Source organism: Thamnophis sirtalis, unplaced genomic scaffold (assembly GCF_051295495.1).
Source record: "Thamnophis sirtalis isolate CommonGarterSnake01/CBP01778 unplaced genomic scaffold, rThaSir2_p1.2 scaffold_14, whole genome shotgun sequence".
NCBI lineage: Eukaryota > Metazoa > Chordata > Lepidosauria > Squamata > Natricidae > Thamnophis > Thamnophis sirtalis.
In genome coordinates, this window is record NW_028261394.1 from 37,623,793 (window position 1) to 37,645,540 (window position 21,748).

Sequence of the window (21,748 nt, forward strand, 5' to 3'; positions counted from 1 at the left end):
TCTGCCCTCCTCTCTCCTCTCCCTCTCCCTCCCCTCAATGCTTCTGAGCCATCTGATAACAGGAGGAGGAGAAACAGCGGGCGTAAACATGCCGTCGAGGCAAATGAGGATGGATGCTCTGATGTGTGAAGGAAATGCAGTAAAACCCCATCTGGTGGAATAAGGCTGCTCCCTTGGGGGAAATCGCAGAGCCCCACTTACCGCGGTGGCTTCTTCGGTGTCTGTGCTCTCCTCTGCACTGTCAATCTCTTGCTGAGGGGCGTGACCCTCGTTTTTGGCGCTTTCCTTCATCCTGATCAGTTCTCCCGCCGGGGAGGAAGCCTCCACACTGGTGAACAATTTTCTCTTGCTGTCCTTGGTACCTGTGAGGTCAGAGATGCTCGAGGTGGGGTTTCTCCTATTATGGCAAGCAGGAGCAGGGGGCTTTGGGGGTTCGCCCATCTTCGATACGCGTTTTAAAAACAGGTGGTCCTCGACTTACAACCATATGACGGTTGATTCAGCCTTCCATCCTTCCAAGGTGGGTAAAATGAGGACCCAAATTGTTGGGGGCAAATAGTCTGACTCTCTAAACTGCTTAGAGCAGCTTTAAGCCTTGGCGGACTTCAACTCCCAGAATTCCCCAGCCAGCAGGTCTTCCGGTTACTGCTGCGCATGCCCATGCGCTGATCAATTGGCCAGCCCGCATGCTCACACCGGAAAATGGAAGACCAGCTCTTCCGGTTTCCAGCACTGCCGTGTGTGTGAAGGCCAGCTGATCAGCACATGCGCATCGGAAAGCCGGAAGATAAATGGGCACCGCCGCGCATGCCAAGCGACATGGCTCTGAGTGCCATAGGTTCGCCATCACAGTGCTAGGGTAACAATGAGGATTCAGAATGGCATGAGTTGTCTTTCAGTACTTGAGCGCAGAGGTGAAATTCATTTTTTCTTTTACTACCAGTTCTGGGGGCATGGGTTGGTGGGCATGGCAGGGGAAGGATACTGTAAAATCTCCATTACCACCCCACTCCAGGGGGAGGATATTACAAAAAACCCATTACCACCCACTCCAGGGGGAGGATACTGTAAAATCCGCATTACCACTCCACTCCAGGGGAAGGATACTGTAAAATCTCCATTGCCACCCCACTCCAGGGGAAGGATACTGTAAAATCCCCATTACCACCCCACTCCAGGGGGAGGATACTGTAAAATCCCCATTACCACCCCACTCCAGGGGGAGGATACTGCAAAATCTCCATTACCACCCCATTCCAGGGGGAGGATACTGCAAAATCTCCATTACCACCCCACTCCAGGGGGAGGATACTGCAAAATCTCCATTACCACCCCACTCCAGGGGGAGGATACTGCAAAATCTCTATTACCACCCCACTCCAGGGGAAGATACTGCAAAATCTCCATTACCATCCCACTCCAGGGGGAGGATACTGCAAAATCTACATTACTACCCCACTCCAGGGGAAGGATACTGCAAAATCTCCATTACCACCCCACTCCAGGGGAAGGATACTGCAAAATCTCCATTACCACCCCACTCCAGGGGGAGGATACTGCAAAATCTCCATTACCATCCCACTCCAGGGGGAGGATACTGCAAAATCTCCATTACCACCCCACTCCAGGGGAAGGATACTGCAAAATCTCCATTACCACCCCACTCCAGGGGGAGGATACTGCAAAATCTCCATTACCACCCCACTCCAGGGGAAGGATGCTGCAAAATCTCCATTACCTCCCCACTCCAGGGGGAGGATACTATAAAATCCCCATAACCCCCCACTCCAGGGGGAGATACTGTAAAATCCCCATTACCATCCCACTCCTGGGGGAAGGATACTGCAAAATCTCCATTCCCTCCCCACTCCAGGGGGAGGATGCTGTAAAATCCCCATAACCCCCCACTCCAGGGGGAGATACTGTAAAATCCCCATTACCATCCCACTCCTGGGGGAAGGATACTGCAAAATCTCCATTCCCTCCCCACTCCAGGGGGAGGATGCTGTAAAATCCGCATTACCACTCCACTCCAGGGGAAGGATACTGTAAAATCTCCATTGCCACCCCACTCCAGGGGAAGGATACTGTAAAATCCCCATTACCACCCCACTCCAGGGGGAGGATACTGTAAAATCCCCATTACCACCCCACTCCAGGGGGAGGATACTGCAAAATCTCCATTACCACCCCATTCCAGGGGGAGGATGCTGTAAAATCCGCATTACCACTCCACTCCAGGGGAAGGATACTGTAAAATCTCCATTGCCACCCCACTCCAGGGGAAGGATACTGTAAAATCCCCATTACCACCCCACTCCAGGGGGAGGATACTGTAAAATCCCCATTACCACCCCACTCCAGGGGGAGGATACTGCAAAATCTCCATTACCACCCCATTCCAGGGGGAGGATACTGCAAAATCTCCATTACCACCCCACTCCAGGGGGAGGATACTGCAAAATCTCCATTACCACCCCACTCCAGGGGGAGGATACTGCAAAATCTCCATTACCACCCCACTCCAGGGGGAAGATACTGCAAAATCTCCATTACCATCCCACTCCAGGGGGAGGATACTGCAAAATCTCCATTACTACCCCACTCCAGGGGAAGGATACTGCAAAATCTCCATTACCACCCCACTCCAGGGGAAGGATACTGCAAAATCTCCATTACCACCCCACTCCAGGGGGAGGATACTGCAAAATCTCCATTACCATCCCACTCCAGGGGGAGGATACTGCAAAATCTCCATTACCACCCCACTCCAGGGGAAGGATACTGCAAAATCTCCATTACCACCCCACTCCAGGGGGAGGATACTGCAAAATCTCCATTACCACCCCACTCCAGGGGAAGGATGCTGCAAAATCTCCATTCCCTCCCCACTCCAGGGGAGGATACTATAAAATCCCCATAACCCCCCACTCCAGGGGGAGATACTATAAAATCCCCATTACCATCCCACTCCTGGGGGAAGGATACTGCAAAATCTCCATTCCCTCCCCACTCCAGGGGGAGGATGCTGTAAAATCCCCATAACCCCCCACTCCAGGGGGAGATACTGTAAAATCTGCATTACCACTCCACTCCAGGGGAAGGATACTGTAAAATCTCCATTACCACCCCACTCCAGGGGGAGGATACTGCAAAATCCCCATTACCACCCCACTCCAGGGGGAGGATACTGTAAAATCCCCATTACCACTCCACTCCAGGGGGAGATACTGTAAAATCTGCATTACCACTCCACTCCAGGGGAAGGATACTGTAAAATCTCCATTACCACCCCACTCCAGGGGGAGGATACTGCAAAATCCCCATTACCACCCCACTCCAGGGGGAGGATACTGTAAAATCCCCATTACCACTCCACTCCAGGGGGAGATACTGTAAAATCCCCATTACCACTCCACTCCAGGGGGAGGATACTGCAAAATCCCCATAACCCCCCACTCCAGGGGGAGATACTGTAAAATCCCCATTACCACCCCACTCCAGGGGGAGGATACTGCAAAATCCCCATAACCCCCCACTCCAGGGGGAGATACTGTAAAATCCCCATTACCACTCCACTCCAGGGAGAGGATACTGCAAAATCTCCATTACCACCCCACTCCAGGGGGAGGATACTGCAAAATCTCCATTACCACTCCAGTCTGGTGGCATTTGCAGGTTCTCCAAACTACTCAAAAGTTTCTGCTACTGGTACTCCAGAACCTGTCAGGACCTACTGGATTTCACCCCTGCTTGAGGGGCTATGACAGGGAGAAGCGGGTCAACTTATTCTCCAAAGCACCATTCCAAGAAGCAGTGGATGGAAGTTTGTTAAAAAGAGATCCAACCTAAGAACTGAAGAGAAAATTCCCGACAGTGGGAACAGAGATGGAACAGCTTATCTCCCAGAGTTCTTGGTGCTCCATTGGAGGCTTCCAAGGAAAGATTGGGCAACCATTTATCCAGGATTGTATACGGTCTCCTGCTTTAGGCCGGGGTTTGGACTAGAAGATCTCCAAGGTCCCTTCTAGCCCTTAAGACTCTTCTCTCCCTCACCTGTGGGGTGTTCCCGCTGTTGATCCATCCGATTGAGGCTTTCCAGTAAGTTGTCCACCTGTGCTTTGATCTGGCTTAATTCCCCTTTGATGGAGTGCAATTCTTCGGCTCGTACTGCAAGGAGGAGGGGGAGAGAGAGACGGGAGAATGAGCAGTGCTCCTTTTCAAAACCCTCTGCAGAAAATGAACTGGGAAATGTGGGCTGGTGGGTGGGAGAGGTATTCGTTCTAGCTTTTATGCCAGCAGCCATTTGCATCCTTGCTAATGAACAGGATAATTTCCCAGCTTTTGCAAACAACGGCATCTAAAAAAAATAAAAAATGCTGCTGCAAAGGACACCACAATAAAGATCAGGAGAATTGTTTCCCTGTGCACATCTGCATACCCAGCCACCCACAAATTGGCGCATACAGAGTGTTGTTGTTGTTGTTTTTCAACCCAGAAATCCTTTCCTTCGAAAGAAGCAGATTTGTAATAGGAACGGTTTGTAGATTATATCCCGCTTCTTCCTGGGCCTTCGATTGAATCGGCTGGCTGGTTCAGATCAATACAAAATCCTGCTTTCATTTCTAAATTCCCACCATCGTTTCTCCAGCCTACGTTTCCTGTTCTGCCTTTTCCCTTAAGACAAACGGAATTCTGCTTTCTCTATCTTCATTGGTTCTGCCCTATTTGAAGACCTGAATGCTTGGGTGGAGGGGGGCGGGTTGGACTAGATGACCTACAAGGTCCCTTCCAATTCTGTTAAATCTAGTACAATCTAGTGCAATAAAACAGATTAGATGGAAAAGATGCTACCAAGCTCCTGTTTTTTGTCTGTTCTGACCCAGGATTACTTAACAAGCAAGAAACGGAGTCTTGGTTCTGGCAAAACCCCTTTTATTTACACGACTGTGAATTCCTTCCATTGACAGTCAGCAAGGCTTAGCAAACAGTCTTTCAGAGGAATGTTTATCAAATACGAACCTTATCTCATTTGGAGAGCTGCCAAATGACTAGTTCCAAATGCAGGAAAAGGCAAAACTTGGCACTGAGTCTCTTATAGTTACAGACAGACTTTTTCTCTTTTGACACGACCAAATCAACTTATTGTTTCCTGCAAAAGCCCCCTCCCCATTCGCTCTCCTTTTGTTTCCTCTGGGAGGGGCCAATCACCTCCAAGGTGTGGCTTTACTCCTAAGTCAACCCTCCTTTCTTAGTTGTTCTTGTCTTCTGGCAGCTCTGCGCATGCGCACACTGGGAACAGGCTTCAGCTGTTCCTTTGCCTTGCTGCTGTCTAGTTCCCTGTCTAGTTCTCTCTGTGTCTGATGCAGGCTTGGAGAGCTGCCAGGCCGATATCTTCCAAACGCAACTGTTGTACAAGAAAATACTTGGCAAGGAGTCTCTGAGAATCAGGAACAAATCTTCACACTAATTAAGTGAACTAATTGTCTCCTGCAAACTCCACTCCCCTGACGCTTCTCCTTATTCCCTATGGGAGGGGCCATTCACCTTCCACCTGTGCCTTTATTCCTGAGTCGACCCCTGTTCCTTAGCTGTTCCCTTCTCCTGGCATGCACACATCGGGAACAGGCTCCAGCTGTTCTTCTGCCCCACTGATTTCTGACTTTGAAGACAGCTGATAATTGTCAGACGGCTCTGGCCCCCTCTCTGTTTCCAACAGAGAGCCCTCGTCAGAGCCTTCCTCATCCCCCAGGACTGGCCCATGTTCCTCCCCAACCTCCTCACTGTCCGACTCTGCTGCCAGCTCCGCACCCCAAACCATTGTTCCTCAATCTTGACAACTTGAAGATGTGTGGACTTCAACTCCCAGAATTTCTGGCTTGAGAATTCTGGGAGTTGAAGTCCACAGACCTTCAAGGTGCCAAGGTTGAGAAACACTGCCCCTAAACTAACCTGGCTCTTGTACTACAAGATGACTCTTGTAGTAGATGACTCCAAGTCTCTGTACAACATTGGGGTCCCCAGACACTCACATTTTGTACGTCCTGTTGTGGGATTGCTGTTGCTTCTTAAATCCGTGTGTGGGCTCAGTCTGGTTTTACTTTCTGCCCCGAGATGGCTTCTTCTGGTTTTGATAGGAATGTGTCCAATAAGAGACGGGATCTTCTGGTATTCGTAGATCCTGCAGGAAAGGTGGGCAGGAGAAGTTGATTTACTAGTCTCTTTTTAGAGTATATTTCAAGAAAGAGTAGTGTAGACATTTGGGGGGGGGGGAATAAAAGCTAAGGAAGTTGCCATCTGTATGGTTGAATCGCAAAGTTAAAGAGACGAGATGAAAGCGCTAAAGTCACCTGTATGGCAAATCATCTTTGTAAAGTTCATACTCCAGGTCACAGTTGTTCCTGCAAAGGAGAAGAAAAGTTTTAGAAATGCATACTTTCAAGAGCGAATAACTCACCATTTCCGCAGCACATTTGAACCAGCATCTCCATAACTTTGATCTCATTCTCCATCTTATTTTTTAAAGCTAAAAGTTCCCCTATCTGCTAGTCAATCCGGACTCTAGGGGGCGGTGCTCATCTCCGTTTCAAAGCCGAAAAGCCAGCACTGTCCGAAGACGTCTCCGTGGTCATGTGGCCGGCATGACTAAACACCGAAGGTGCACAGAACATTGTTATCTTCCCACCAAAGGTGGTCCCTATTTTTCTACTTGCATTTTTACATGCTTTCGAACTGCTAGGTTGGCAGAAGCTGGGACAAGTAACGGGAGCTCACTCCGTTACGTGGCGCTAGGGATTCGAACCACCAAACTGCCAACCTTTCTGATCAGCAAGCTCAGCGTCTTATCCACTGAGCCACCGTGTCCCTTCTCTCTTATTTTTTAAGTCAGTCTAATTATCCCCCCAAAATCAAAGAAGGTCTTTGTAAAATCGTTCAACCTCCATGCACGTCTGAACGAAAGAAAACTGGTACGCGTTAAAAAATAAATCTTCTCTTTTAAACAACGGATACTGTAAAATGCCAGGCGTGATAAGCTTTTTAATATGGTTCAGTCTGAAATTTAAGCCGTTCTATCTTCCTTTGCTTTCAAGGTGGGGACAAATGTGTAAAACATCTTTTAAAGAGAAGAGAAAAAAAAAGGATTCATTTCTTCAAAATTGGTTTTGAAGGTTTTTATAGAGTAGAGTAGAATAGAGTAGAATAGAGTAGAGTAGAATAGAATAGAGTAGAATAGAATAGAGTAGAATAGAATAGAGTAGAATAGAGTAAAATAGAATAGAGTAGAATAGAGAAAAGAGTAGAATAGAATAGAGTAGAATAGAATAGAGTAGAAAAAAGTAGATTAGAGTAGAGTAGTAGAGTAGAATAGAATAGAATAGAATAGAATAGAATAGAATAGAATAGAATTTTTTATTGGCCGTGTGATTGGACACACAAGGAATTTGTCTTTGGAGCATATGCTCTCAGTGTACATAAAGAAAAATAAAATAGAATACATTCATCAAGAATCATACGATTGATATTCATAGGTTACTAATAAGCAATCATTATACTAGGAAACAAATAAAACAATATAACATGGTTATTGTCATAAGTGGGAAGAGATAGGTATTAGGAAGGAAGAGAAGGAGAATAGTAATACAGTCTTAGTAGATAATTTGACAGTGTTGTGGGAATTAGTTGTTAAGCAAAGTGATGGCATTCGGGGGAAAACTGTCCTGGTGTCTAATTGTTCTGGTGTGCAATGCTCTATAGCAAGGATGGCGAACCTTTGGCACATGTGCCACAGGTGGCACGCGGAGCCATTTGTCAGGGCACACGAGGCGCTGCCCTATCAGCTGGCCAGCACACATGTGCACGCTGGCCAGCTGAGTTCATCCTTTTTTAAAGCCATTTTTCGCTCTCCCCAGGCTCCAGAGGCTTTATAGGAGATTGGAGAGGGCAAAAAGATCCTCCTGCGCCCCTCCAGAGGCCCTCCAGAGGCTTCATGAGCTTCCCTGAAGCCTCCGGAGCGCAAAAAACCGTCCCTACAGGCAAACCAGAAGTTCGGAAACGGACTTCCGGTTTGCTTGGAGGGTTGTTTTGACTGCTCCGAAGGCTTCAGTGAAGCCTCCTAAAGGTCTCTGAAGCCTCCAGAGGGTGTCCGGGGGGGGGGGGGAGGCTGGTTTCACCCTCCCCAGGCTCCTATAAAGCCCCTGGAGCCTGGCGAGGGCGAAAAAAGCATGGAAAAAATGGGGGGAGCGCCTGTGGTGCGCGCATGCGCACTGGGTGCATCGTGCATAGCATTATGGGTGCAGCACGCCCGCACACGACCCCCCCCCCCTGCGCTCTCCCCACTTATGGCATGTGAGCCAAAAAAGGTTCGCCATCTCTGATCTATAGTGTCGTTTTGAGGGTAGTAGTTGAAACAATTTATGTCCAGGATGTGAGGAGTTTGTAAATATTTTCACAGCCCTCTTTTTGACTCGTGCAATATGCAGGTCCTCAATGGAAGGCAGGTTGGCGGCCATGGTTTTTTTCTGCAGTTCTGATTCTCCCTTGAAGTCTGTGTGTCTGTCTTGTTGGGTTGCAGAGCCAAACCAGACAGTTTTGGAGGTGCAAATGACAGACTCAATTAATTCCTCTGTAGAACAGAATCAACAGCTCTTTGGGCAGTTTGAGCTTTCTGAGTTGACGCAGAAAGAACATTCTTTGTTGTGCTTTTTTGACATCAAAAACATTCTTTGTTATGCTTTTTTGACATCAAAAACATTTTCCCCCTTTCTTCTCCATGGCTCACAACATCTGCCAACATTCCTCCTGTACGCAACTATTAAAAGGCCCATGAGCTCCTTGTAAGGTTATCGCTTGTGGTTTCTTGGGCAACAGCTTAAGCCGTGTTCTTTCCATGACTAAACTAGAATGTTCCATTAGTGCTGGTACTTCTGACACAGCTTCTATGCAACGAATCTCACAACCATCTCCTTGAGGGAACCAGGAAACTGCTCAAAATAACGACAAGCATTTACACAAGGCATCCTCCTTGACTTTTCCATACAGGTAGTTCTCAGCTTATGACAACTGGGACTGGAATGCCTGTGGCTAAGCAAAAGAGTCGTTAAGTGAGTATTACCCGATTATGCAAAAAAAAAAATGGCGTAATCATTAAGTTCATCACCATGGTTGTTAAACAAAGCTCCAGGTCATTAGGCAAATCCAATTTCTCCTTGACTTTGGAAACTTTGGAAGGTCGCAAATAGCAATAGCGCTAGGGCTTAGACTTATATACCGCTTTACAGTGCTTTACAGCCCTTTCTAAGCAGTTTACAGAGTCAGCCTATTGTCCCCAGCAATCTGGGTCCTCAATTGACCCACCTCGAAAGGATGGAAGGCTGAGTGTCTACGCTTGCCAGTGGCTCAGGACCACAGAGGCTTTCCACCCCATGCCCCCCCCCCCCGCTCACCCCTTCTGGAACCCATTTTGCCCAATGGCGTGAAAGGCGCAGCTCAGACGACGATTGGAGTTACTCCAACTCTACCGATGCTGCAGGAAATGTTTGGGGCAGTGGGCTTCCGAGATAATGGACGTGGCAGTGGTTGGAGAGATATTGAGGCAGGGTCCCTGGAACATGGCCCCCAACAGACAGGGGGAGTAATTGGACAGTCCAGGATAACCAATCCAGAACGGTAAGGTATCAACCTTGAACCTGGTGAGACTCAAACTGGCAAATTGCAGGCAGCCGGCAGGCAGCAGAAGTAGACTCTAACCACTGTGCCACCGCAGCTCCAGCAGTGAAATCCTCTGAAGTCTGCTGCCAATTCAGTGATTCTGCTACCTTTGCACGTGTATGGGAACTTTCCACCCTTAGGTGCTTTGGAGACGAGCTTGACTCCCTCTTCTTTGTGGCAGCCCCTGAGATATCAGAAGACTGCTATCATGTCTCCCCTCGTCCTTCTTTTCATTAAACAATGAAAAGTTCCTGCAACCGTTCTTCTTATGTTTTAGCCTCCAGTCCCCTAATCATCTTTGTTGCTCTTCTCTGCACTCTTTCTAGACTCTCCACATCTTTTCTACATCATAACAATGCAAGCCATAGGCCTGCCCCTTGGAGATGCAGCTGATCATACAAAATGGCGTTCAATGATCCGAAAAGCGGACCCTGCACTAGGAAGAAGAAGATGAATGAGGAACGCTTCTAAACCTCTTCAAAATACAAGAGGAAAAGAAACTAGCTTGGGTCCTCTTCCATATCGTGAGTCGGAAGCCTCAACTCTTAGCCACAATTGTGGAATTTACTTTTCCAGTTTTCCACTTGTTCCTTTGGTTTTTGTTTTTTTTCTCTTCCTAGAAGCAGGAGAGAAAATGGCCTTGCAGTTCTGGGAAGGAACCCTACCTATCATGAATATGCATGTTTCGGCTTTGATATGCCATTTCCCCTTGTTTCCCCTGCTCTTTTGCTTGTTTTCTGCATGGCCCAGGGAGCAACAGCAATTGAAGAGTACTTTAGAGATCGTATTTGAACAGAAGAAACCTCCGTGATTATGCAGATGTGGCAGACTTTTGCAAACAGTGGTTTTTAGAGCCATCCACTTGGGCACTCTGCTAGAAACTAAGAGGGAGCGCGCTGAGCGAGTGGAACTAATAGTCTACTTCAGGATGTATTATTGCCAGCGCTATACGCTGTGATTGCACCAGGGAATGGATGCAGAATGTGAATATTGCTATAATAATAATGTACTAAATGTACATGCTACCTGACGCCCGATAACGTGGCCGTTGGCTACACATTTCAGTGAAACAGTACAAAAATAGGTTTTTAGCCTGAAAATTGAAAGTTGAAATGGAAAGTACTTGGTGAAAGCACAAAAGCTTGATTTGCAACTCTTCTACTAATAGGCAACACTTCTCAATAACTCACAGAGGGGTTTGACTCAATCAGGATAGAGCTGGAAGGAACCTTGGAGGTCTTCTAGTCCAGCCCCCTGCTCAAGCAGGAGACCTTATACCATCTCAAACAAGTGACTGTCCAGTCTCTTCTTAAAAACCTCCAGCGATGGAGCACCCACAACTTCTGAAGGCAAGCTCTTCCACTGGTTAATTGTCCTCACTGTTAGGAAGTTTCTCTTTAATTCCTGGGAAGGTGATTTTTTTTTCCACAGCTGCAGTTTTCTGGCTCAGACAGAGCAGAGAGCTCCATGCCATTCCTGGAAGAACAGCTGCATCAGGTTTTCAGTGTTGCAAACAAGCAGAGAAGTCATCATTTGGAGCATTTGAAGTTGATCAACAGGGCCTCCAAACTGGAAGAGGACATCTGCTGGGCCAGGCCAGGCTTTCATTTGGAGATGCTGGTGCCATATAAATTATGAAATAATAAATTAAGACATGATAGCAGGCTTCTAATAGAGTGGTACCGTGGACTCATTGTTAATTGGTTCTGGAAGGCGTGATGAGTACCAAACAAATTCTTCCTATAAAGAATAATGTAGTAAGTCATAAAGCAGCCAACACCGACAAGTTTTACCTTGTGCCGTGAGTACTAAACAAACGACGAGTACCGGGACAAACTTTTCGCGACAAAATACATGGAGTAGCAAATCTGATGAGTTTCAAAGCAGCTGAGTACCAAGGTACTACTGTATTTGAGAGGCTGTCAGAAAGAAGAGGTATTTTTCAAAGCATCCGAGGGCAGGACAAGGAGTGGCAGGTGGAAACTTATCAAGGAAAGAAGCAACCTAGAACTAAGGAGAAATTTCCTGACGGTGAGAACAATTGACCAGCCGAATGACTTGCCTCCAGAAGTTGTGAGGGCTTAATCACGGGAGGTTTTCAAGAAGAGATTGGACAGCCATTGGTCCATAATGGTGTAATGTGAAGGACTATGGTATATGGTCTCCTGCTTGAGCAAGGAGTTGGACTAGAAGACCTCCAAAGTCCCTTATAGAGCCGAGGTCGTACAGTGGTTAGGGTGCGGAACTGCAGGCCACTTCAGCTGACTGTTACCTGCAATTCAGCGGTTCTAATCTCACCGGCTCAAGGTTGACTCAGCCTTCCATCCTTCCGAGGTGGGTGAAATGAGGACCCAGACTGTGGGGGCAATATGCTGACTCTGTCAACCGCTTAGAGAGGGCTGAAGGCCCTATGAAGCGGTATATAAGTCTAACTGCTATTGCTATTATAACTCTGTTTTTCTGTAATTCTATAAATTCTAGAGAGAGTATTTCTGGATATGCTTTGAGGCTTTCTTCCCCCTCTCTGTGTGTTCTTCACCTCTTTCAATCCTCAGAGTGGCACACCGCTCCTCCAGACCAAATGGTGCCAACTCATGCCATACCCAGAGACCCGAAAGCAGGGGGGGGTGCCAATTCCCAGGATATCTAACCCTGAAATGGAGCAGAAAGCGAGTCTGGCATCCAGGAGAGATTTACAAACCACTCAGGATGGCTAATAAAAACAACCCTCCTCCTTTTAAAGGCACAGAGAGGCAGCCTGCTGGCAGCTATGAGGATGGACCAAGCCAGGAATTCCAGAAAGGCTGTGCAGAGAAGCTATTGTTTTCCCCGGGAAGTTATTTTTGGGTTCTTTGTTAAGTCCTTTTGTTTTCCAAGCTTCCATCTGTTGGCTGCTGCACTGGTCCAGAGGGACCAATTTGTAACTGAAATGAGACCTGCTTGACATGTTCTCCCAAAGGCATCTAGGTTTCAGCTTTGTGTATATCTTTTTTTTATTTTATTTTATTTTATCAATTTCATATATACATTCACAATTATATAATCTCATAACTGTTATTAATAATATGTATTTATAACAATTTTCCCTACTGTTAACAATATACTTGAAGATTGCTTTTTTAACATCCCATAGATCCACCTTATCTTACAACGGTCCTACTTCTTCTTCCCTCCCTCCCTCTTTCCTTCCCTCGTTTCTTCTCTCCTACTCCCCTTCCTTCCCTCCCTCCTTCCCCTTCCCTCCTTCTCTCCTTCCCTCCTTCCTTCCCTCCTTCCTTCCTTCCCTCCTTTCTTTTCTCCTTCTCTCCTTCCTTTCCCCCTTCCTTTCCTCCTTCCTTCCCCCCTTCCTTCTCTCCTACATTCCCTCCTTCCTTCCCTCCTTTCTTCTCTACTTCTCTCCTTCCTTCCCTCCTTCCTTCCCTCCTTGCTTCCCTCCCTCCTTCCCTTTGTGTATATCTTAAAGGTAAAGGTTTCCTTGCACATATGTGCTAGTCAGAGGTGGATTCCTCCTGGTTTGGAGCAGTTCAGCCAAATAGGTAGTAACTCGGCACTGCACACGCCCAAACTGGTTCTTTCGGCAGCGCCGTAGGCGCCACAATCTTGGTTTTTGCTTCTGCGCATGCACTTGTAGTGTGCATCAAGTGCGCATGTGCACCTGAAGCACATCCATGGGCGAACTGACAGTAAAAGAATCCGGAACCCACCCCCTGGTGCTAGTCGTTTCCAACTCTCAAGTGCCCATCTCCGTTTCAAAGCCGAAGAGCCAGCGCTGTCCGAAGACGTCTCCGTGGTCATGTGGCCGGCATGACTAAATGCCGAAGGCGCACAAAACACTGTTAACTTCCCACCAAAGGTGGTTCCTATTTTTTCTACTTGCATTTTTATATGATTTCCAATTGCTAGGTTGGCGGAAGCTGGGAGAAGTAACGGGAGCCTACTCCATTATGCGGCGCTAGGGATTCGAACCCCCGAACTGTCGACTTTTCTGATCGACAAGTCCAGCATCTTAGCCACTGAACCACCGCATCCCCATGTGTATATCTTACAATCAAGGAATGGGGGGGGTTCTTTCTACATTCCCCCAGATTTTGGGGATCCCGAGCAACCACTTCCCTGCAGCCTCGTTTAAATTCATGTTAGTGTGCAATTTCTAAGAGGCTCTGACTGTATTCACACAACCTATTTAGTCAGGTAGACAAAACTAGGGGTCAGAAACTGGGCCACGCAAAGAAGCGGAGCCCCACCCGCGGGATGCAGGCAGCAATAGTGAAACCGTGTCGCCCTCCGGTCCACGCAAAAACTTCTCTCCACGGAATCGGCCTCTGGTACCCAAATGGTAGGGGACCACTGGACTAAACTCACCTCTGTGAGTTAATTCAGATCACACTCTAAGTTTGGCTAGTTTCACGCTTGCTTAAGCTGAACGCAGGGCAACAATCCATTTGTTCTTTTGTGATCTAAAGTGTCACGAAAATCTGGTCATCTGAATTGTCTCCAAAGTCTAACCTGGAAGGGCCCCCAGCTGCCCATGATGCTGTTGGTCCAGTGTTTCTTCACCTTAGCACAGGGGGTGAAATGCTACCGGTTGGGGCCAGTTTGCCCAAACCAGTAGCAAATAATAATAATAATAATAATAATGCTACCAGTTCAAGAGAACTGGTATTTCCGAAGATCAACTGTGATGTGCAATTTATACTGTGTTTCCCCGAAAAAAAGACGAGATCTTATTTTCTTTTGACCCCCGAAATAAGCACTTGCCTTATATTCAGGGAGGTCTTATCATTTTTGAGGTGCAGGAGGCGGTGAGCGTGGTCACCTCATGGCTGCTGCTGTGTTGCAATATTTTCAAGGAGGGCTTATTTCCAGGGGAGGGCTTATTTTAGCGCATGCGCTCAAAAGTCCAATTGGGCTTATTATTCGGGGAGGTCTTGTTTTCAGGGAAACAGAGTAATAGCAATAGCAATAGCAGTAGACTTATATACCGCTTCATAGGCCTTTCAGCCCTCTCTAAGCGGTTTACAGAGTCAGCATATTGCCCCCAACAATTTGGGTCCTCATTTTACCCACCTCGGAAGGATGGAAGGCTGAGTCAACCCTGAGCCGGTGAGATTTGAACCGCTGACCTGCTGATCTAGCAGTAGCCTGCAGTGCTGCATTTAACCACTGCGCCACCTTGGCTCTTATTAGCTAGAGTATTAGCTAGAATCATCGGATTTCCCGCTTTCTTGATAATCTAAATCATCTGACACAGCGGATTTCCCCCCCTTGCTGTTCTACTTACTTTTGGAAGCGCACTTGGTAGCAGGTTTGTCCTGTTTTGATGCTCTGCGCATGCACGGAAGGTCCTGCACATGCTCACATTGCTACCAATCCAGTAACAAAGAGAAGTTGATTTCATCCCTGCCTTAGCAGTTTTAAGATGTGTAGACTTCAACTCCCAGAATTCCCCAGCCAGCTGGGAGTTGAAATCCAGATATTTTAAAGGTGCTGAGGTTGGGAATCGTTGTACCTTGTTTCCATTCTGCTTTGACCAGGTCTCTTCTTTAGAAACAGATTCAATGCACCAGCTGCGTCCCTTGGCGTTGAGAGATCAGCCCATGGTTTCTCCTAGCAAATGATTCCCAGATTCCACTAGAACCACGATGGCCAACCTATGGCATGTGTGCCACAGGTGGCCCATAGAACCTTCTCTGCAGGCACTCCATCCGTCGCCCAGCCCAACTCCCCCATGCAAGCACATGCGCCTCCCACCGGCCAGCTGGTCTTCGGGTATCTGCCACGCATGCACAGGCGGTGGGGCACAGCGGGGGACACACGCATGCATGCAGGGGTGGGGTGCATGCACGGGGGGGAGGAGCTTGAAGTGCATTTGGGGGGGCTCGCGCAGCATCCCCTGGGGCCCTGTTTTGGTTTCCAGGTTGGTGCAGGAGGCCTCCTAGGCCCAAAATAGGGCATGGGGGGGATCCGTGGGCCCCTGAGTCCCATTTTGGCTTCCAGGTTGGTGCAAGAGGCCTTCCAGGGCCAAAACAGGGGAACAGGGGAACGCAGGCACATGCGCAATGCGGCAGAGCACGGGGAGGGTGTTGCAAGCACATTGCAACGTATTGCAAGCACATTGCATTATTCGACATGTGACAACCAAAAGATTAGCCATCGCTGCACTAAAATCCAGCAACTGCATTCTCTTCCCCATCCCACACACACTTTTTTTTAAACATGCATTGACTTCCCACTGAAATACCGTTTGCAACCGAGTCATTTACCTCCCCAGCCCTAAATAAATAAACATAAACAGATAAGCCTCATCCAAGCCCCCAATCTCTTCCGTCAGCTCCCTCCTAATCTCTTTTATTGGCAGCGAAAAGGAGTCCCTTAAGTGGATCAAACCGGAGGAGGAAATCTACGTGTGATAAAAGATCACAGAGCTTGCTCTTTTGATCTGCGGCCATTTCGGAAAGCAAAACCGGCTGCCAGAGAAAATTGTCTTCTTGCTGACGGGCCAATATTTTATTTAGCATGAAAGTGGAGTTTTTTTTTATCCAGGGTTGACAAGTTTTATACGATTGAAGCTGAAACAGGAATGGAGGCTTCCTTAATGCAATCTATATCAGTGTTTCTCAACCATGGCAACTTGAAGATGTCCGGACTTCAACTCCCAGAATTCCCCAGCCAGCGAATGCTGGCTGGGGAATTCTGGGAGTTGAAGTCCGGACATCTTCAAGTTGCCAAGGTTGAGAAACACTGATCTATACCATGTCAATGAGAATAGGAAGGGGCCTTGGAGGTCTTCTAGTCCAATCCCCTACTCAAACAGGAGACCCTACCATTTCAGACCAGTGGCTGTCCAATTTCATCTTAAAAACCTCCAGTGATGAAGCAGCCACAACTTTTGGTTAATTGGTTAATTTGGTTAATTGTTCTCACTGTTAGAAAGTTTCTCCTTAATTCCAGGTTGCCTCTCTCCTTCCATCAATGGTTAGTTTCCACCCATTGCTTCTTGTCTTGCCCTCCCTCTTCTTTGTGGCAGCCCCTCAAATACTGGAAGACTGCTATCATGTCACCCCTAGTCCTTCTTTTCATTAGACTAGCCATACCCAGTTCCTGCAACCGTTCTTCATACGTTTCATCTCCAGGCCTTTAATCATCCTAGTTGCTCTTCTCAGCTCTTTCCCCAAAGTCTCAACATCTTTTTTGTAATGCGATGACCAAAACTGGATGCAGTATTCCAGGTGTGCTCTTATTCAGGTTTTATAAAGAGCAGTACAGTGGTAGGTTTCAAAAATTGTTCAAACCTACTCTATGGGTGTGGCCTCCTTTGTGGGAGTGGCTTGCCACCCATGTGACCGGATGGGAGTGGCTTGCCGCCCATGTGACCGGATATGAAGATGCTGACGATACTTGTCAGAACCACCTTAAATTACCCCACACACAGCACTGGCATGCATAAGAATATGATGTAAACTTGTTTTTTGAAAGGCATCTTTGGTTTGCGTTAAAACAACTTCAACACACGCAATGTTCTGATTGCACCACAAACGCAGTAGTCATCCTTACCTTTCACGGAGGCACCGAGTTTTATAAATATGAGCATGATAGTGTAGAATAATCATATCCAAGGACCAGTGGTGGGTTTCAAAAAATTTTGGAACCTCTTCTGTAGGTGTGGCCTGCTTTCCGGGTCCACTGGTGGGACCTCTTCTAACCGGTTCGGTAGATTTGACGAACCGGTTCTTCCGAATAGGTGCGAACTGGTAGGAACCCACCTCTGGAGCAGTACTAATACTTCAAGGGATGCGATGGCTCAGTGGCTAAGACGCTGAGCTTTTCGATCAAAATGGTTGACAGTTCAGTGGTTCGAATCCCTAGCGCCGCGTAACGGAGTGAGCTCCCGTTACTTGTCCCAGCTTCTGCCAACCTAGCAGTTCGAAAGCACGTAAAAATGCGAGTAGAAAAATAGGGACCACCTTTGGTGGGAAGGTAACAGCGTTCCATGCTCCTTCGGCATTTAGTCATGCCAGCCACATGACTACAGAAACATCTTCGGGCAAGGCTGGCTCTTCGGCTTTGAAATAGAGTTGAGCACCGCCCCCTAGAGTTGGGAACGAATAGCACATATGTGCAAGGGGAACTTTTATCTTTACCTTTTTACTAATACTTCACGTGAGTTTTACTAGCTCAGCTCTTCTGCTGGTCCTGTCCTTTGATATGAATTATTTATTCATTGCATTTCTCCCCTGCTTTTTTCTCTGAGGGCTTCAAAATCCATTAATTTGGAACACTGCAACAGCCCTGAACACAGATTAGTCTGAAAGACAATCAATGACTCAAATTCAGCCACCCAAATTCCATTCCTAGCCAACCCTTTAGCACCATGCTCTAATATCACTCAACTTAAAAGCTTAATATTATTATAATTCTCAATGCCTGCCATGCCCATTTTTGCACCTTCCTACCACACTAGCACCTTGTCTGCTATAGTTAATTATTACAAAATGCTGTGCACCCTTGATAGCATTTGATGAGCTCCAAAAGTTCATGACTTGTGTTTCTTGTCCCAGTGGAATACCCAAGACAAAAATTTCAATGATTGGGAAATGCCAGAGATAGAGAGAAAGTATCCTATTAGACCGAAGGTGTCCAGCGTTGGCAATTTTAAAACTGGTGGACTTCAACTCCCAGAATCCCCCGCTCAGCATGTGCTAGAGCATGCTGGGAGTTTGAAGTCCACAGGTCTTCTGGTTGTCAAGATTGGACATCCCTGTATTAGACTAAAAAGCATCAAAATGTACAATGAACCTTGAAGAGTGTTCGAAGACTTCAGTTAGTCCAGAACGCAGCCGCGCGAGCGATTGTGGGTGTACCTAGGTACACCCACGTTACACCTATCCTCCGCGAGCTGCACTGGCTGCCCATTGGTCTCCGGACACGCTTCAAGGTGCTAGTCGTTACTTTTAAAGCCCTACATGGCATCGGAGCTGGCTACCTGAGAGACCGCCTCCTGCCAATTACCTCCCATAGACCGATTAGATCGCACAGATTAGGCCTTCTCCGGATTCCATCTGCCAGCCAATGTCGGCTGGTGACCCCCCGGGGGAGGGCCTTCTTTGTTGCAGTTCCGGCCCTCTGGAACGATCTCCACGTTGAGATCCGGACCCTCACTACCCTTCCGGCCTTTAAAGCTATTAAGACCTGGCTGTTCCGGCAGGCCTGGGGCTGTTGAAGTATCCAGCCCCACTTTAAGTTATGAATGTTGCTGTAATTTTAAATTGTTGTGTTGTCTTATATATTCCCCCTCCCTTTTTTATTGTAAGCCGCCCGGAGTCTTCCGAGAGTGGGCGGCATACAAAACTAATAAATACAAATACAAAGCTAAAATGGAGCCCTTTAAGCCTTTCAAGAGCCCAGAATCCCAACAGATGGAATTCAAGGTTGAACCACCACCGGGTGATTCTTTGTGGCTCTGACACTTTCACATTCTCCATTAGTCAGTGAATATTCTTGGGTGATGGAGGACTCCGTTGGCCATCAACTGCGTTGGTTGCAGAAGTGACCTAAAAGATGCAAAGCCAAGCTGGACCGACGTTGGGGAACTTGTTCAAATTATGTGCAACACTCTTAATGGTGTTAGTTTCCAAAAAAAAGAGGTCACAGCTCAGTAGGCGCAAGACAAAGAGCACAACACGAGGTCTGCTGTGTTTAGGACACAAGCTAGACACACCACTCATAAGTGTGGGAGGTGAAGGTTTCAGTCTCGCTGCTTTCGATCCAGTTGTTGTGTCATTTTCTTTTCTATTTTCAGTTGAGCTTTTGAAACATCCCATCCTTATTTCCTGCCTTTGTGATGTAGCTTTAAAAAAAAAAAAAGACTGCTATTTTTCTGGCCTTCATTCTTCCATTTTCTGGCCTTCATTCTTCCATTGTTCCCTTTGATGCTTTGTCTATTTTCCAGTCAACTTCACAAGCTAACCTCTCTGAAATCTTGATCTAGTCCATTTCAGCATTGCTTCTGGTCAATTTCATGGGGAAATTGTCCTGATATAAATCTATCTATCTATGTGGTCGCGAGGAATAATGTGTGTGTGTATGAAAGAGAGGGGAGGGGGAGGGATATAATAGATAGATAGATAGATAGATAGATAGATAGATAGATGGATGGATGGATGGATGGATGGATGGATGGATGGATGGATGGATGGATGGATTGATTAGGTAGGTAGGTAGGTAGGTAGGTAGGTAGGTAGGTAGGTAGGTAGGTAGGTAGGTAGGTAGATAGGTAGGTAGGTAGCAGAGGTGGGTTCCTACCAGTTTGTACCTATTCGGTAGAACCGGTTCATCAAATCTACTGAACCGGTTAGAAGAGGTTCCACCAGTGGACTCGAAAAGCAGGCCACACCTACAGAAGTGGTTCCAAAAATTTTTGAAACCCACCACTGCCCCACCCCCACACACAGAGACAGACAGACTGACACAGAGAGAGAAAGAGAAAGAAGAAAGAAAAAAGAAAGAAAAAGAGTGAGAAAGATGAAAGAAAAAAAGAAAAAAGGAACAGAGAGACAGAGAAAAAAGGAAAGAGAGAGAGAGAAAAAGAGAAAGAAAGAAAGAAAGAAAGAGAAAGAAAGAAAGAAAGAAAGAAAGAAAGAAAGAAAGAAAGAAAGAAAGAAAGAAAACACATGGCAGGCAAGCCACTCCCACAAAGGAGGCCACACCCACAGAGTAGGTTCCAAAAAATTTTGAAACCCACCACTGGTAGGTAGGTAGGTAGGTAGGTAGGTAGGTAGGTAGGTAGGTAGGTAGGTAGGTAGGTAGGTAGGTAGGTAAGGGCTAGGGCTATGATACATAATCATCAATATACACATAATCAATCTAGTCAATATCACAGTACAACACACAACTTCCTACTTTGATCTTCTCTACTCAAAAACAGCTCGCATGCTTTCCCTAGCATCGCTCAAAAGCAAAAAGAAAATAGGATTAGGACATACAGTAGAACCGCTGGTCACAAACGCTTCTGACCATGGCCAAATCAGGTTCTGACCCAAAAATTCACATTCCTCCCCCCCCCCCCTGGGGTAGCCAATTTCCCCTTCCGCGCCATTTTATTTTGTACGCACCAAATTTCCAAAATTAGGTTTGGGTCATGACTCATGACCAAATCGGTTTGCAACCAAAGTTATGGAATGAAGTATGGTCGTAACAGGGGTTCTACTGTACAACCACAATCAGAACTAGAATTGTGATTGCTAAGCAAGGCGGTTTCTAAGAGGTGCATAGGACACAGTCTCCTGGTTTCTAGGACAGCTAGCTTCTTCACCATTACTGTGGATTTCACCTCCTTTTTACTTATTTCTTTCCCTATGAAAAGTAGGACATTCACATGTTCTTAATTAAGCACAAGCATCATATATCATCCATGAGAATGTCTCCAAGGTATCTATTCTCCTTTGAAATTCTCTCTTGCCGACGTGAATAGAATATAATAGAATAGAGTAGAGTAGAATAGAGTAGAGTAGAGTAGAGTAGAGTAGAGTAGAGTAGAGTAGAGTAGAGTAGAATAGAATAGAATAGAATAGAATAGAATAACAGAGTTGGGAAGGGACCTTGGAGGTCTTCTAGTCCAACCCCCTGCTTAGGCAGGAAACCTTACACCACTTCAGACAAATGGATACCCAACATCATCTTTAAAACTTCCAGTGTTGGAGAATTCACAACATCTGGAGGCAAGTTGTTCCACTGATTAATGGTTCTAACTGTCAGGAAATTTCTCCTTAGTTTTAAGTTGCTCCTCTCCTTGATTAGTTTCTCTCCATTATTTCTTGTCCCGCCTTCAGGCGCTGTGGAAAATAGCTTGCCTCCCTGTTCTTTGTGGCAATCCCTGAGATACCGGAACACTGCTATCATGTCCCCACTAGTCCTTCTTTTCATCAAACTAGACATATCCAATTCCAGCAACCAGTCTTCATATGTTTTAGCCTCCAGTCCCCTAATCATCTTTGTTGCTCTTCTCTGCACTCTTTCTAGAGTCGCCACATCTTTTCTACAT

The 21,748-nt window shown here is 46.8% G+C and overlaps 1 protein-coding gene across 2 annotated transcripts in view; it reads right to left on the reverse strand.

Annotated features, from left to right (window-relative positions):
* Positions 1 to 21,748, reverse strand: part of LOC106552881 (RNA-binding Raly-like protein) — a 32,264-nt gene that overhangs the window by 4,224 nt on the left and 6,292 nt on the right. For both annotated transcript variants that reach the window (XM_087728948.1, XM_087728949.1), the window contains 4 exons: positions 6,351 to 6,401; positions 6,033 to 6,181; positions 4,057 to 4,170; positions 202 to 362 (listed from right to left, as the gene is read on the reverse strand). In XM_087728948.1, coding sequence (XP_087585074.1) covers positions 202 to 362; positions 4,057 to 4,170; positions 6,033 to 6,181; positions 6,351 to 6,401 — 475 coding nt within the window. The remainder of the gene's footprint in view (positions 1 to 201; positions 363 to 4,056; positions 4,171 to 6,032; positions 6,182 to 6,350; positions 6,402 to 21,748) is intronic.